Raw genomic sequence first — 15,125 nt, forward strand, 5'->3', positions numbered from 1 at the left:
AGTGGACGCCACAGCTGCCGCCCGGCCCGAGCTCCGGTCCCGGCTGCCCTTCACCGCCGTCCACCACACAGTCCATCGGCCACAGCACCTCCACGGCAGCTCTCCGTCGACACTTGACGCCCATGTACCTGCAACCAAAGACCAAGCACACGGCGCAATCTCCACAGAGTCGCGACTACATCACGGTTAGTCCACTCCACGTGTTGACCACCCGTCAACACTTAACGCTCAACACGGGCACTGAAGAAGGAAACACAAGAAAATAAATAAAACGCACACACAGCAGTTAGCCTGACACAAACACAAGACAAAATCAAGCTAACACGCCAAAACCTCCAAGTCATCACGATAATCACTCATCATAATATATGAGGTCAAGGTACTTGTTAACTTGACCTCTCAGAAGATAACTTTGCCCTTACAACCATAAGTCCCTGCGACAGTGAAAGTAAGGATAGACATATGCCAATTTGCTAGATGTTTTTCGGATCGATGGTACTTACTCCGTTCTAAATTATAGGTCGTTTGACTTTTTACCTCAAGTTTGACCGCTTGTGTTATTCAAAAAATTTATGCAAACATAGTTAATTCAAATCATTCTTAAATAAATTGTATTGATAAATCAAGACACAACAAAAGAAGTGTTATTTTGCAAAAAAAATTGAATAAGATGAGTGGTCAAACTTTAGGTTAAAAAGCTAAAGGACCTATAATTTGTAACGGATGGAGACCACGGAGGATGGCTTGAAATGAAATCTCAAGGCAACAATAAGATAGAAGCCGTCACATCCTAAGCGTGCATTTGTGAAAAAGCAGAAGAACATCACACGTGGAAAAGAGAGATATCATTTTCTTTGAGGGAATAACTCAAGCAAAGAAGAATTCCGGACGGGAATAACTTAACCAATGAAGAGTTCCAACACCTCCACACTACTACTATAAATACACCCCATCCGTTCCATAGCTGCTTTTGTGCTCTCATGTGTTTCTTCTCATCTTCTTCCACGCTTGAGCACAGCTACAGATTACACAAGCTGCAGCTGTACAACTCCCATGACCATAGTCATGGACGTCCGAAGCTGCATGAAGGCCACTCTTCTTGCGATAATCATCCTGTCCGTGGTAACTTGGCTGTCCCACTTGTACTCTTGCATAAAGAATTTCATGGAGTCTCTCCCTTCTGTTGTCTCGGCTATCATTGCGCCGAAGTGCCTCTTCATCTTCTCCAACATCATCGTTGTGTACCTTGTAAGTGAGTCGAAGCTCTCACGTCGCAGAAGCAAGCTGATGAAGACTGGCGATATCGCTGCTGCAAATGACGAGGATATGCAACAAGATATTCAGAAGCATGAAGATATCATACTAACAAAGGTGTTTCTTCCAACGATCACCGGGGTGAGCAAGCAAGAACAAGAAAACAAGATGGCAATGGTAGTAGACGAAGAAAAGGATGTGCAGATGCTAATTGTGGTACCTGAAAAACGGGAAACCTCTGTTGGAAAGGATGGTGTGAGGGTGAATCAGTGCAAGGAGAAAGTTAATCGGTTACTTCTGCAAAACATCGATGAATTGCAGGAAGAAGAGGAAGAGGGAGGAGACCTTGAGTTCGAGCTAGGAGAGGATGTGAGTGGAGATGTGCAACAAGAGCGCGCAATGGAAGAGGAAAGCGAGGAGTGGGACCTGCCGACGGCCGACGAGCTGAACCGTCGTGTGGAGGACTTCATCGCGAGGTTCAATATGGAGAGGCAGCTAGAGGAGGCAAGGATGCCCTTGTGCTGCTACTGATCATTTTCCGAGGACGTCTTCGTGCTTTAGAACTTTCTTACGTGTAATCGAATAGATGTTACATGAATGTAAATAAGTTAATTAAGTATGATGTGGACAATGTTTTTAATGTGTCCTTTTTATTTATTTTTTAGAGGTCAGAAGGCAGATTAATCTCCAGCCACACCAAGAAAAACATAGCGTGGGTATCGGAGTTCGAGCCCTGGCTAGTTCATTCCCCATTCTACCAGGGGCACGCCCAGTTCTCTGTCCTTTTTATGTGTCCTATGCTGATATGCTGATTAAGCTGTGATATGCTGATTAAGCTGAGTTGGTTCTTTGTGAAAGTACAAGACCGTACCGTACCATCTCCGATCCGGCATTTTTCTTTCCAGAATTTCCAACCAGTACGTTCAGTTTCATGCTTGAAACTTCAAGGCGAGCATATTTGTACTGAATCCCTAGTAAGGGCTTGTTCGGTTGCACATAGATCCATTCCAAGCCAAGAATGATAGAAATAATAAGAGACGTAAGAAGAGACCGGGTTCTAACATGGAATGAAACCCTGTCTCTTGTTACGTCTCTTATTATTTCTATCATTCCCGGCTTGGAATGAACCCATGTGCAACCAAACAAGCCCAGAAAATGATTTGTTCATGTCAAATGGCAATTAGGAAGGCTTGCTACCTTTTGAACTCCACTATATATATGTGTACAAAGGAACGACTGTCAAACAATCATGCTAGGTAAACTAGCATCACAGTAGTGCTTGTTGTTAACCTAGATGCATTTAATTTTTTTCTTGTTTACAAGAGTTGACATTTCTCGGGCTATCTACTAACCATGGCGGAGCCTGAACAATGAATCAAGGGGGGGGGGGGGGGGGGGGGGGGGGCAGCCTTGTTAATTAAACTGCTAATCTAATGAATTAGTGTTCAACTAGTGGAGATTTTCCATGGCAAGGGGGGCCGGAGCTCCGTATGGCCCCAACGACGCTCCGCCACTGCTACTAACAGATATATCCTAAAAAAGAGTAGAGAATCAAATGTTTTGTGAATATCCATGTTATTAGTATTTTTTTACAGGATCCTGGAATCATAAAACCGGATTAGTTTCGTGTACCAAAGCAGGACCAACAAGAAAACGACGAAAGCCAATATTCTACTTTGCCAGCCACTGTAGTAATGCTGCTTTTTTGTGCAAGAATATGTTCCCGTGAAAAAGGAGATGTGCATGCTTTTGCGACCTGTGGTTGTAGCGTTACTCCACGTGGCCTGTTCCTTCGCAAGTGAAGCCTCTAAGTGACATTTCTTCGCAAGTGAAGCCTCTAAGTGGTTGTAGCGTTACTCCACGTGGCCTGTTCCTTGTTGCATTCTGGAGATGAAATTCTGCGTCACTCGGAGCTCTGAAATCAGGTCGCGAATGCAAAAGATTCTGCGACTGCAAGACATCGGTTTTCTTTGCATGTAAGGAAGGAACTTCTTCATTCAGTGCTCTGCATGTTGCTCGGTTCTTCTTTTGTGGTGTGATCGAGGACCACCATCCTTTAATTATGTTGCTGCTGGGAATATTCTCCACGCCTGATAGCACCACGTATTGCTAAGATGGCTTGCTACATTTTTCAAAAAACTTGCAGTTGTTGTACACGGGATGTGAAGAAGCTAGTTAAGGGCTTTGCTATGGTACTCCAACTAGGCATATGACCCGCGTATTTGCGTGGCTAGTATTGAAAATTAAAAAATTTATATGTTGTTGTATTCTTACTATTTTTTAAATATTATACTATTTGTTACCATACATCACCCTATTCATTATCGTAAATTATGTCTTATTTTTTGTTAAAACAATTCAAATATGATCTACCTATAATAACAATTTGATTTATTGAGCTTTAATAATATTATGCATATAATTATTCTTATTTTCTTTTTGTTTTGATTGATTGTTGTTAGTTTTAGTTTTTACTAATAATATATGTTTGTAACGGATACATAGCTAAATGCTATTTTGTATTTAATTTTTCATAATGGCATTGGTGGGTAATTTTTAATTAGGCACACGGGTATTTTAGGCTAATTTTTGTCGTAATGGCAGAATTATTCTTATTTTCTTTTTATTTTGATTGATTGTTGTTAGCTTTAGTTTTTATTAATAATATATGTTTGTAACGAATACATAGCTAAATGCTATTTTATATTTAATTTTTCATAATAGCATTGGTGGGTAATTTTTAATTAGGCATACGGGTATTTTGAGCTAATTTTTATCGTAATGGCAGTGGTGGGTAATTTTTATTTTTTCTTCGATTATTGTGGGAATTCCTAGGTCTTGAGAGCGAACGTGGAGGCTCCGTTTGTTGGCCAAATAATAAGATAATAGATTACCTCCTAAGACATAAGAGAGTCAAAAGAAACCACAGCCGTTGATTTTTGGAATTAAATAGGATTAAAATCCCAACAATATCCTGCAAATCATGCAGCTTCCGTTTCCTATAAGCTTTCATGCGCGGAGAGCCAGCTCCTCACGTACGCATCATGAAAAAAAATGCCAGCCATCTCAACACAACCAGGTATTGTATGATTCAAATCAAACCTACAGAAGGAACAAATTTCATCTTATAACTAGTTGTTTGGTATGTGCCATAAAAATAACCAAATCTTCAAGTGTTCCTTCACATGTCTCCCATGTCACGTTTTTGTTATGAACAAATCCATGTCACGCACGTTCACCATTCATGTTAGGAAAAAGTAATCGTTTGATCTGATACACTCATGCTTGTATAACTTGATCTAATAAGAAGATATTTTTCCTATTTTTTGAATTAAAACGTCACATGCCATTATTATTCTCTAAAGTGTCAACCCATTAACCATATCATGTTTAGTTATGGGGAAAAAAATAAATGGCCATTTGATGGAAGAAGTGGCAATTGGGATGCGTATGTCAATCAGGTGCCTCAAATCTTTTTCTTGGTGGCTGACGCACCCATGTAGTGACCTGACACGTTTTGACGTTCACATTGAAAAACGAAATTCTTTCGTACGCACTCTCATCATGAACAAGAAATTGTGTCACGTTAAAACAATGAAACTTTATCTGTCCCGTTAGATATTTTAGAGGTTAGATCTAATGGAAAGCTAGTTCCTATATTTTCTCTATTTTTAGAATTAAATATATATAGATACTATTACCTCCTAGGAGGTAATATTTTATTTTCACCTTCAAGATCTACAGTCCACAGTTATTTCGGAGTACCGTAGCAAAAAATTAAGTAAGTTAGGTCTACTCGCAAAAAATTAAGTAAATTAGGTCAAAGACACATCTGTAAGATATTTTGTTCCTTCACTTGGTTTCCCTTTCACCTATCTCATTGATCTTTCAGACGAGGGCTGATGAGACACTAAGAAAATGGCATATGCAAAGGTGGAGAGAGGTTGCAGATTAATGAGATCGATGTGTAACTAAATTGGCACATGTAAAATTTACATAAGTTTTTTTAATGGATTTTATCTTATTGTGTTAAATATAAATTTTGGAGGCTATTTCACTTGTGTTACTGATTTTTTCTAAATACAGGCACTCTTTTTCATAATGCTGAAATATATTGGAGTACGACAAAGGCATGACTCCAAAACAATAGTATTAAAAAGATGATCTCGAACGGGACAAATAATACCTTTTAGTTTGGTCATCAATATAAACCTCGAGTGCCTGATTTAAAGCATGTCTTATGTTGTGGTACCACACAAGTATGACATACTTTTTATTCGTGAAAAGAAGTATGACATACAACAAAGAATAGGGGCAAGTTTTCAAAATCCTCTATACCAATCATTATTAGTAAGCCAATCTTTACGAGATGTCCCTAGGCAATTTCTTTAGAAAAAAAGAAATATATCCTGCCTGTGCAAGAGCCAGCGTATTTTCTTTCAGACATACTGAAGATTACATAAATAAGGGAAAAGAGCACACAAACAATCAGAAAGTATCAAATGCAAAATCTATTTATTGCGATGTTCATGGACTATAGGCATTCACCATAGTGATTCAAAATATGAGTTGGCACGGATGTTTGCTTTGATAGGGGTATAAATTGGTGACCCTTAGGTGCACATATGTTTGCTTAGGTGCACCTCCAGCGCATTCTTCCGTGAAGATATTAGTTACTAAATTTTCTATTGAATGAATAGTTATATGTATCACAGGAAACAAAATATCAATCCATTGGGAACAAATATGATTAACTCATGGAACAAATGATCTAAACACGTCGAAAAAATATTTTGAACTAGTAGAACAAATGTAGACATATATAACATAGATGATAGATCAAAAGCCTGAGTCAATAAATAGAACAAAAGTTCTGATAAAAAAGAACAAATGTACTGAGCAATGGAATGAATATTCTCAACTCGACATGGATCTAAAAGATTTGATTAGGGAAACAAATTTATTGAACTTGTGGAGCAAAAATTGTGAACTACTGGAACATATACGGAAATCACATGGAACAAAAATGCTCGTTCTGCATGGAACAAAAAAATATTTGACCCATGAGAAAGTTTATTGAATTTGTAGAACAAAAGTTATGAACTGGTGGAAGAGATCACAAAGCTTCAAGTAAATTCAGCATAGAGAAATATGATTGTGAACTTCACAGAATAGTATGGTTGGCTTTAAATGCATCCATCAACCACATCATCGATAAGCAAAGGACTAGCTATGGTTTAAGCAAAATCTTTTGGTAGAAGCATACAATTTATGTAATGCATAGACAATTCTTTAAATACATGGTTAGACATACTAATGGGAATATGCATACTACAATTGAAAAGGAATTAAATAAGGAACCAAAATGGGATAAACAGTACCATCTGCAGATAGTTGCATCTACACATCTCCAATGCACACCTATCGATTTGCATACATCGTGGAAGGAATGAAGGAAACATCACAGTAGGGCATTAAGAGAGGGATCAGCAAACCGCACAAACTAATCCACCAGCGAAACAAAGAGGTCAATCGAAGATCCCCTCCCCTATGATGAAACTATAGCCAGTTAATGGTCTCTCTCGCGGAAGCCGTCGCCTCTTCTAAAACCTCCTACACAGAAATCCTCACTAGTGAATGGTCTCCTCGTGGAAGTCGGCGCAGAAATCCCAACTGGCGAATGGCGTGAGGCGTCTCTGTCCGCATGGAATCCGTCACAGCGGCCGAACTTTTATAGAACTGAAATGAAGCAAAGAGGAGGGGCCTCCTATCTGTCTTGTGGAAGATAGTTAGTCTATGTATCTTTAGGCCCAACAACCGACCTAGTCCAAATTATGACAGCCCGCTAGTTGAGTTCCGATCTCCTACTGCCCAAAGCCCCAAACGATGACGCTTGCTTTTCCTTCCCACCCCGCTGCCACCATCTGTTGGAGGATCAGGTACAGAGTAGTTTTTAGTTTCATTTGAAAAATGTATACACACAGGATAACATATTTTTATTTCTGCCTTTCATAATCCATATAGTGTACTATAATACACATTTCATGGTTTCATGCATTTTAAAGGGACTCGATAAATTTTGAAACATTTTATTAAAACCTTTTAATCTAATTAAAATATTTCATAAGAAAATATTGACCTGGTACAACATTTTGATATCACTATATTACTATTATAGATAAACTAGTTTGATATTTCATACATATCATATTTCAACATTTTAAAAGCTTGGTTCAATAATCCATAAAAGGTAAATCAACACTTCAGATAAACTAGTTCAACATTTGATATGAAACTGTTGAAATAAAATAAAAAAATATTAAACTACTTCATTCAAAATATTAATTTTTTAAAAAAATCAGAACATATTCATATTGGATCTCATTGCGTTGGATTAATTCTCAATAACCTAGTGGTTCAAATGGATTGAAAAAGTAAATTCACTGTTTGAAAGAAAAATACATTTGAAGATTGAAATCCAAAAGGCCACCCTCGCGCACAGTCTCACTTGGTACTTTGCGAGCCCATCCCGACTCATCCGTTGTGCGGAGAAGCACACAGCCGGATACTATGGACCGCACGGACGGTTGATTTGTTAAATTCGTGTCATATGATACAATCTACACGAATCTCCAACATTGGAACGTAAGAAAAATACTTTCAGAAAATGTATAAGATTTATGGGAAGAAGATGTAAGACAACCCTATAACTTGGGCCGGGGTGAAAACAAAGAAGTGAGCGGCCCACCAAGCGAACCACTTCTGCAATGGAAAAAGTTCTTTTTGTCTTCCTAAACTTTCGGCCGAATCCTCTTTTCCTCCCTGAACTTTAAAATCGGACGACCAGCTTCCTCAAACTCCCGAAACCGGTCGCAGGACCTCCTTGAGCGGGTTTGAGGGTGGTTTTATTATTTTTCTTTTATGTTTATTTTAACTGAATATTTAAAAAATTATAATAAATCACAAAAAAATCATAAAATTGAAAATTTAATTTTGTTGGATTTCACATGAGTAGATATACGCAGTGAACATATTATATGATATATTTTAGTATAATGTTTTTTCTATATCTTTAGATATATACTTTTCTGTAATTAATTTATAGCTATAGTTTTCTTCGTCCAACTATGGTGAAATTTTTATGGTGGATTAATCATTATGTGATTGAGCTGTAGTAAAAATTTTATAATTATTGGATAATGTTTGACTGACCTATAGATTTATCTATATAAACTAGATAAATCTATATAAAAATCTAGATGAATCTATAGATAAACCTAGATAAAAATTTTAATTATAGAAAACTGTAATAAAAACATATAATGATTATCCCACCATAAAAATGTTATAGTAATTGGATGACGAAAACTGTAGCTATAAATTAATTATAGAAAAGTATATATATAAAGATATAGCAAAAAAATTGTAATAAAGTGTACCATATAATATGTTCATTGCGTATATCTACTCATGTGGAGTCCAACAAAATTGGATTTTCTATTTTATGATTTTTTGTAATTTACTATGATTTTTTTAAAGATTTAGTTAAAATAAATATAAAAGAAAAATAGTAAAACCGCCTTCAAACCCGCTCAAGAAGGTCCTGCAACCGGTTTTGGGAGTCCGAGGAGGCTGGTCGGCCGGTTTCAAAGTTTAGGGAGAAAAACAGACTCGGCCCAAAGTTCAGGGAGGCAAAAATGTGATTGGCGTCAACAAAAGAGCAAAAAAGAAAAACACCTGCCAATTGGACCTCGTGTTGTTGTATCTCCGGCCAACATTTTGTAAGCCTTTTTTATATCTTTTTTTTGGAGAGGGCCTTTTTTTATATCTTGGCAGTAAGGAATTACAGCAAGTGGGCCATCTCAGCCCATTTCTTCCGGGAAGATATTAGTTACAAAATTTAGAGCCGGGCCCGGCTGCAGTTTCCATCTCATGCCACATTCCTTCTGGCCCGGTTCCAGCGGCGTAGCATTTCTGGTCCAGCCAATTTGTCAGCGCGGTGCACGCGAGATCCCCCGCGACGTGTCCCTTCACCCAGACCAAGAAACGAAAGAGCTCGCCACGTCCAGCCACAGCCAGCAACTCTCCACCGCTCTCCAGGGCCCCGCCGCCCTCCGCCGCCACGTCTCCACCCCCGCAGCTACGTGTCGCCGAGCAGAGCTTCCCCCAATCCACGCAAGCACACGGCAGGGCTTCTGGGCTCGCAGGATTATTGCAAGAACATCCCGGCCTCGCTCTCCGTTCTGCACTCACAGCTGACACATCCATACAACAGAGTCTCGTCTTCCTGAGCTCCCAGCGGGACAACAGATTTGAGGAGCCAGGAGGAGGCCGTGTGTGGGGTGGGGCGCCATGGATCTGGTGAACGGGGTGCTCAACTGGGTGGGGACGCCGGCCATGGTGGCCAGCCTGCTGCTCTTCTACCCGCCGTACTACCTCTTCAAGACCTGCTACTCCTTCCTCTCCTGGCTCTTCCCTGAGGACGTCGCCGGCAAGGTGGTCCTCATCACCGGCGCCTCCTCCGGCATCGGCGAGGTGACTCGCTGACTGAGTCTTAACAACATGCGAGATGCTCTGCTTTCCATGTCCAGAGTACTGTACTGTACTACTCATCATGGTTGCTAGATAGTACTAATTTCTTGAAAATGTTAAGGTGCTTCGAATAGTACTAATTTCTTGAAAATGTTAAGTAGCTTCGAAATTACTTTTTTATACTATTTGCATCAGCCTTGGAGTAAGAGCTTAGAATAACTGAGATTATCTGTCTACCAGTAGACTACTACTCTGTTCATCTTGAATTACTTGGCTGTTTGCTGTAGTTCAGAACATTTATGAAACCCATGAGGAAGATGAACTCTTAGCTTCACTTACGCTTGATGATGTTTTCTCTGCAGCAACTGGCCTACCAGTACGCCATGAAGCGGGCCTCCCTAGTCCTAGTCGCACGAAGGGAGTCGAGCCTCCGTCAGGTTGCCGACACAGCAATCGAGCTTGGTGCACGTGACGTGATCGTTCTACCGGGCGATGTCGCTAACCCTGATGACTGCAAGAGATTTGTTCAGACCGCGATCAGTCACTACGACCGATGTAAGCGCGACTATCAAACAAATTCAGGCGATGTCGCTTCTGAATCTCTGCTGTCTAACATTGCTCATATTCAGTGGACCATCTTGTGTGCAATGCTGGCATCGCGAGCGTGGGGGCGTTTCAGGAGATTCCATATGTCAAAAACTACAGTTCCCAGCTTGTAATATTTACTGAATTTCAGTTCCTTTGCTTGATTGTTTGTCCATGCATGCATGGTATCCATAGATACTGAACTGATAAGCCTGTAATGCTTTTTCAGGATGTGAACTTCTGGGGTTCAGTTCAGACAACCTTTGCTGCACTTCCATATCTGAAAAGGAGCCGAGGGAGAATAGTTGTCACGGCTTCTGCAACAGGATGGAATCCTGTCCCGAGAATGAGCTTCTATAATGTACAAATTTTATTCATCCGTTCCACTGAATTGCAGTATGTTGAGAGTTGCAACTGATGACAGTTTTGCCTATATTTGTGCTCAGGCTGCCAATGCTGCCCTGATAAACTTCTTTGAGACGCTGCGAACCGAGCTCGGAAGCGAAATTGGGATCACAATAGTAACGCCTGGGTGGATCGAGTCCGAGATGTCCAAAGGGAAATACCTCAAGGATCAAGGAGAAATGGAGGTTGATCAAGAAATGCGCGATGTGAGAACACTGCTACTCTCAATTGATGTGATCTGCTATTTGGCTGGATGTTGGAACTAACACATTCAAAATATGTACTCAACATGACAATGTTTCAGGCTCAAATTGGTTTGTTCCCAGTGGAGTACGCGAAGAACTGCGCCAGGGCCATGGTGCAGGCGGCCTGCCAGGGTGAGCGCTACCTCACCGTGCCGGCATGGTTCAGGGCGATGTACCTGTGGAGGGTGTTTGCGCCGGAGATCGTCGAGACCTGCTACCGCCTCCTGTACATGCACGGTCATGGCGCGAGGCAAACCGACGCCCTGAGCAAGACGATGGCTGAGGCTGGTGGGAAGCAGCTGCTGTACCCAACTTCACTGCGCTCCGACGACGTCAAGACCGATTGAGGTCCGGTGCCCGAAGTGCAACTTGCTTCTAGGCTCTTTGAGCATCAACTTTGATCGGCTCCCATAGAATGGGTGAAGTACAGAACTCTGGTTGGAAACTGCTGTTGTCATGTTAATGTGCTGTGTACCTGATAATGAATAAGGCATGCTCTGGTGGTGGTCTGTCCATTTCTTCTTTTATTTTCTGTGAAGATGCTTCAGATTTTTGGTGGGGTCTAGGCCACATACTTTTGAGGATTTTCATGTTGAGACGAAGCCTAAAACCTGCCAGTGCGCGAATATAGCACCAGATACATGAGCAGTTACAAAGCTGTCCCTTAACTGAAGAACAAATCTGGTCGTAAATCTGGGATAAAATGGTGCCTTGGCACAAAGATACAAGGAAACAATTCAAAAGGAAAAAGAAAACTCAGACCTCAAGGTATGACGGCCTCCGGGCATTATGTTAAGAAGATGAAATTTGTAGGTCGAGAAAACTTTCGAACCTATCCCCTTTTACTTTTTTATTAATACATAACCAGTACGGGATTACACCCCTCCTGTTACCTTAAAAAAAGTGTTCTCTATATATCGCCTTGGTACTTCCAAATTTCACCACAATTCAGCTGGGGAGCCAGCTACTCTAATGCTCTATGACGAAGCAGCGTATGAGTTTCTGAAATTTAAATTCGGTTTAAATTTGTTGGTCCTCAACCCTCAGTTTCTTGGAACCACTGTAGCTGTTATTTTAATACACGTAGACTTGTTAGTGGATACGGTGGCTGGACAACGAAGCTGCTAAAGAATGACCGTTCACATCACGGCAATGACTTCAGTCGTGGCTGACTTATCTATCTATTATCTTATTATTTGGCTAACAAACGGAGCCTCCACGTTCGCTTTCAAGGTCTAGAAATTTCCACATTAATTAAAAAAAGAAAAATTAAAATTACCCACCACTGCCATTATGAAAAAATTAGCCTAAAATATCCATATACATATTTATAAATTACTCATTAGTCCCATTAAAATATATTTCTATTTGTAAATATAAATCTATCCATCATTTTGCATATCAAGCTACATATCGTGCATATACTAGCTACACACACAATTAATATGTTTTACCACATGTATATCTTATTATATTACCAAAATCCCAAATGCATCTTCACGATTATATTATTATTAGTCAAAATAAACAAGATAATTCTAGACTTTGCGCTATATTAGACTACCACCTGGGCTACAGTGATCATGATGAGATGGTGGCCAAAATTAGGCCAGCGATGAGGATTACACAGTTGGAGGCTAAGAGCAAGAGTAATCGCCGCGCCGCAAGCTTCTTCATCCTCCATGAAGTCTGGAGATTTGAACGTGCATGTCCGCAGACCCAATGCAAGCACAAGGCCACTGCACGTCCAACCTAACCTTTTTTTTTGCAATCCTCCTGCATCCCTATCCTTGCCGAGGGAGGGTCCTTGACATTGTTCCAAAGTTTTCTTGCCGACGTTGCTACAATACACTACCGCACCTCACAATTAACACCACAAGCTCAAAAAAAAATTTAACACCACAAGCAGATCAGGAACCAGGACAATATCGAATAGACCATGATTGGTATAGTAAGCTCATTAGGCTTGAACATGAACATAGGTTCCTGAAATTCTAAACAGAATCTTGTACTCTGCACTATGGAGATTTGTTGGCTTCCAAAAAGTAAGAAACTTGGATCGATTGTTCCCCAACAGAAACTAGGCCATGGAGGCATGGCGCCATGCAACAAACGACAGAATTAAACATAGTAGCAATAAACGGCCAAGAGGATCATAAAGTAGAAAAGCTGGCAAAGGAACAACTGAATCAGTTGAACTGAGCAGTGGGCAGCATTAAGGGCTTGCAGATAAGAAACATGTTACTACAACAACAACTACTACTACAACTACTACAACAACAACTACTACTAGAGAATGGTAGTAGCTAGTATATGCACGATATGTAGCTTGATATGCACGATAGCTAGTGTGTGCTTGCCATGCGGCCACATCACTGACAAAGAAAGATATAGAAAAAAGGAGGCACCAAATGCACTAGAGAAGCACTCTTGATTACTGAAGCAAGTTGCATGTGATGAGAAAGATTTCAATTTATGAATAATAATTAGATAAAAAATGTAAGATATATTTAGAATATCAATACTAGCCGCGCAAATGCGCGGGTCACCTCACTAGTTATCTTATTATTTAGCCAACAAACGGAGCCTCCACGTTCACTCTCAAAGCCTAGAAATTCTCACGTTAATCGGAGAAAATAAGAAAAATTAAAATTACCCACCACTGCCATTATGATAAAAATCGACCCAAAATAGCTCTGTGTCTGACTAAATATAGCCCACCACGCCATTATAAAAAAATAATTTAACCACTGCCATTATGATAAAAATCAATCTAAAATATCCTTGTGCCTAACTAAATATATCCCACCACCCTATTATAAAAAAATTAATTCAATATTTAAGTAATGAGACTCCAAACAACAAGCATTGGATAAGTTAGGAGATTCATAAATTACCCACCACTGTCATTATGGTAAAAATCGACCCAAAATACCCTTTGTGTCTGACTAAATATAGCCCACCACGTCATTATAAAGAAATTAATCCAACCATGGCCATTATGATAAAAATCAATCTAAAATAGCCCTGTGTCTAACTAAATATAGCCCACCACGCTATTATAAAAAAATTAATTCAATATTTAACATAGTAATGAGACTCCAAACAACTAGCATTGGATAAGCTAGGAGATTCTTAAAAATTACAATCATGATTTTTAATTTATTTTTCCTACGGGCATAAGCATTGATAAAAAAAATTCCGGACAAGTTTCAGAAAAATATTTGCACATCATAGCACCACGCTGGAAATAGTAGAAAAGTTGTAGCCTCATAGTGTACTGAGATATCTTATTATTTAGCCAACAAATGGAGTCTCCACGTTAGATCTCAAGGCCTAAAAATCCCCACGTTAATCAGAGAAAATAAGAGAAATTGAAATTAGCCACCACTATCATTACAATAAAAATCGGTCCAAAATATCACTGTGTTTGACTAAATATAGCCCACCATGCCATTATAAAGAAACCATTCCAATATGTAACATAGTAATAAGACTTCAAACAACTAGCATTGTGTAAGATAGGAGATTCTTAAAATTACTATCATAATTTTTAATTTATTTTTTCTACAGGCATAAACATTGATAAAAAAATTTCGGACAAGCTTTAGAAAAATATTTGCACACCACAGCACCATGCTGGAAAAAGTAGAAAAATTGTAGCCTCTAAGTTTACTGAAAAATACTATCATTTTAGTTGAATAATTGTAATATTATTTTTAGAATACAATCGAAACATGTACAAACAAAGTTAATATGTGTTCTATTTACTAACATAACAACCTTATTATGTCAACCATTGTTTATCTCACTGTCTTAGTCAAATCAGTTGCAGCATATTTGAATTGATTAAATGAGTACCCAAGGCTAAGAGAGGAACAAAATAGGTGCGCTAAATTTATATTCCATTGGAAATGATAAGGGGGATGAGAAAAAATAAGAAAAAAGAAAAAGAAAAAATGAGAAAAGGGAAATGCCATAAGCCAGCACGCATACGGAGTGGACGACGTGAATGAGTGAAGTGTGAAGTGTAGAGGAACTATTATTAGATTAGGGGCAACAACGAAGAAATGAATGGTTGGGGGTGAATAGGATTCACATGCT

General features: G+C 39.4%; 2 protein-coding genes across 2 annotated transcripts; both read left to right on the forward strand.

The window, feature by feature from the left end:
• The first annotated feature begins 965 nt into the window (after positions 1-965).
• Positions 966-2,089, forward strand: LOC120699416. The gene has a single exon (XM_039983403.1). It carries the CDS (start codon positions 1,054-1,056, stop codon positions 1,783-1,785), a length of 732 nt encoding a protein of 243 aa, XP_039839337.1. The 5' UTR covers positions 966-1,053; the 3' UTR covers positions 1,786-2,089.
• A 7,266-nt stretch (positions 2,090-9,355) lies between these two features.
• Positions 9,356-11,550, forward strand: LOC120699417 (11-beta-hydroxysteroid dehydrogenase A-like). The gene is made up of 6 exons (XM_039983404.1): positions 9,356-9,789; positions 10,149-10,341; positions 10,416-10,501; positions 10,601-10,732; positions 10,818-10,982; positions 11,081-11,550. Exons 1-6 carry the CDS (start codon positions 9,607-9,609, stop codon positions 11,366-11,368), a joined length of 1,047 nt encoding a protein of 348 aa, XP_039839338.1. The 5' UTR covers positions 9,356-9,606; the 3' UTR covers positions 11,369-11,550.
• Positions 11,551-15,125: the final 3,575 nt, after the last annotated feature.

Source organism: Panicum virgatum, chromosome 3K (genome assembly GCF_016808335.1).
Source record: "Panicum virgatum strain AP13 chromosome 3K, P.virgatum_v5, whole genome shotgun sequence".
Classification (NCBI taxonomy): domain Eukaryota; kingdom Viridiplantae; phylum Streptophyta; class Magnoliopsida; order Poales; family Poaceae; genus Panicum; species Panicum virgatum.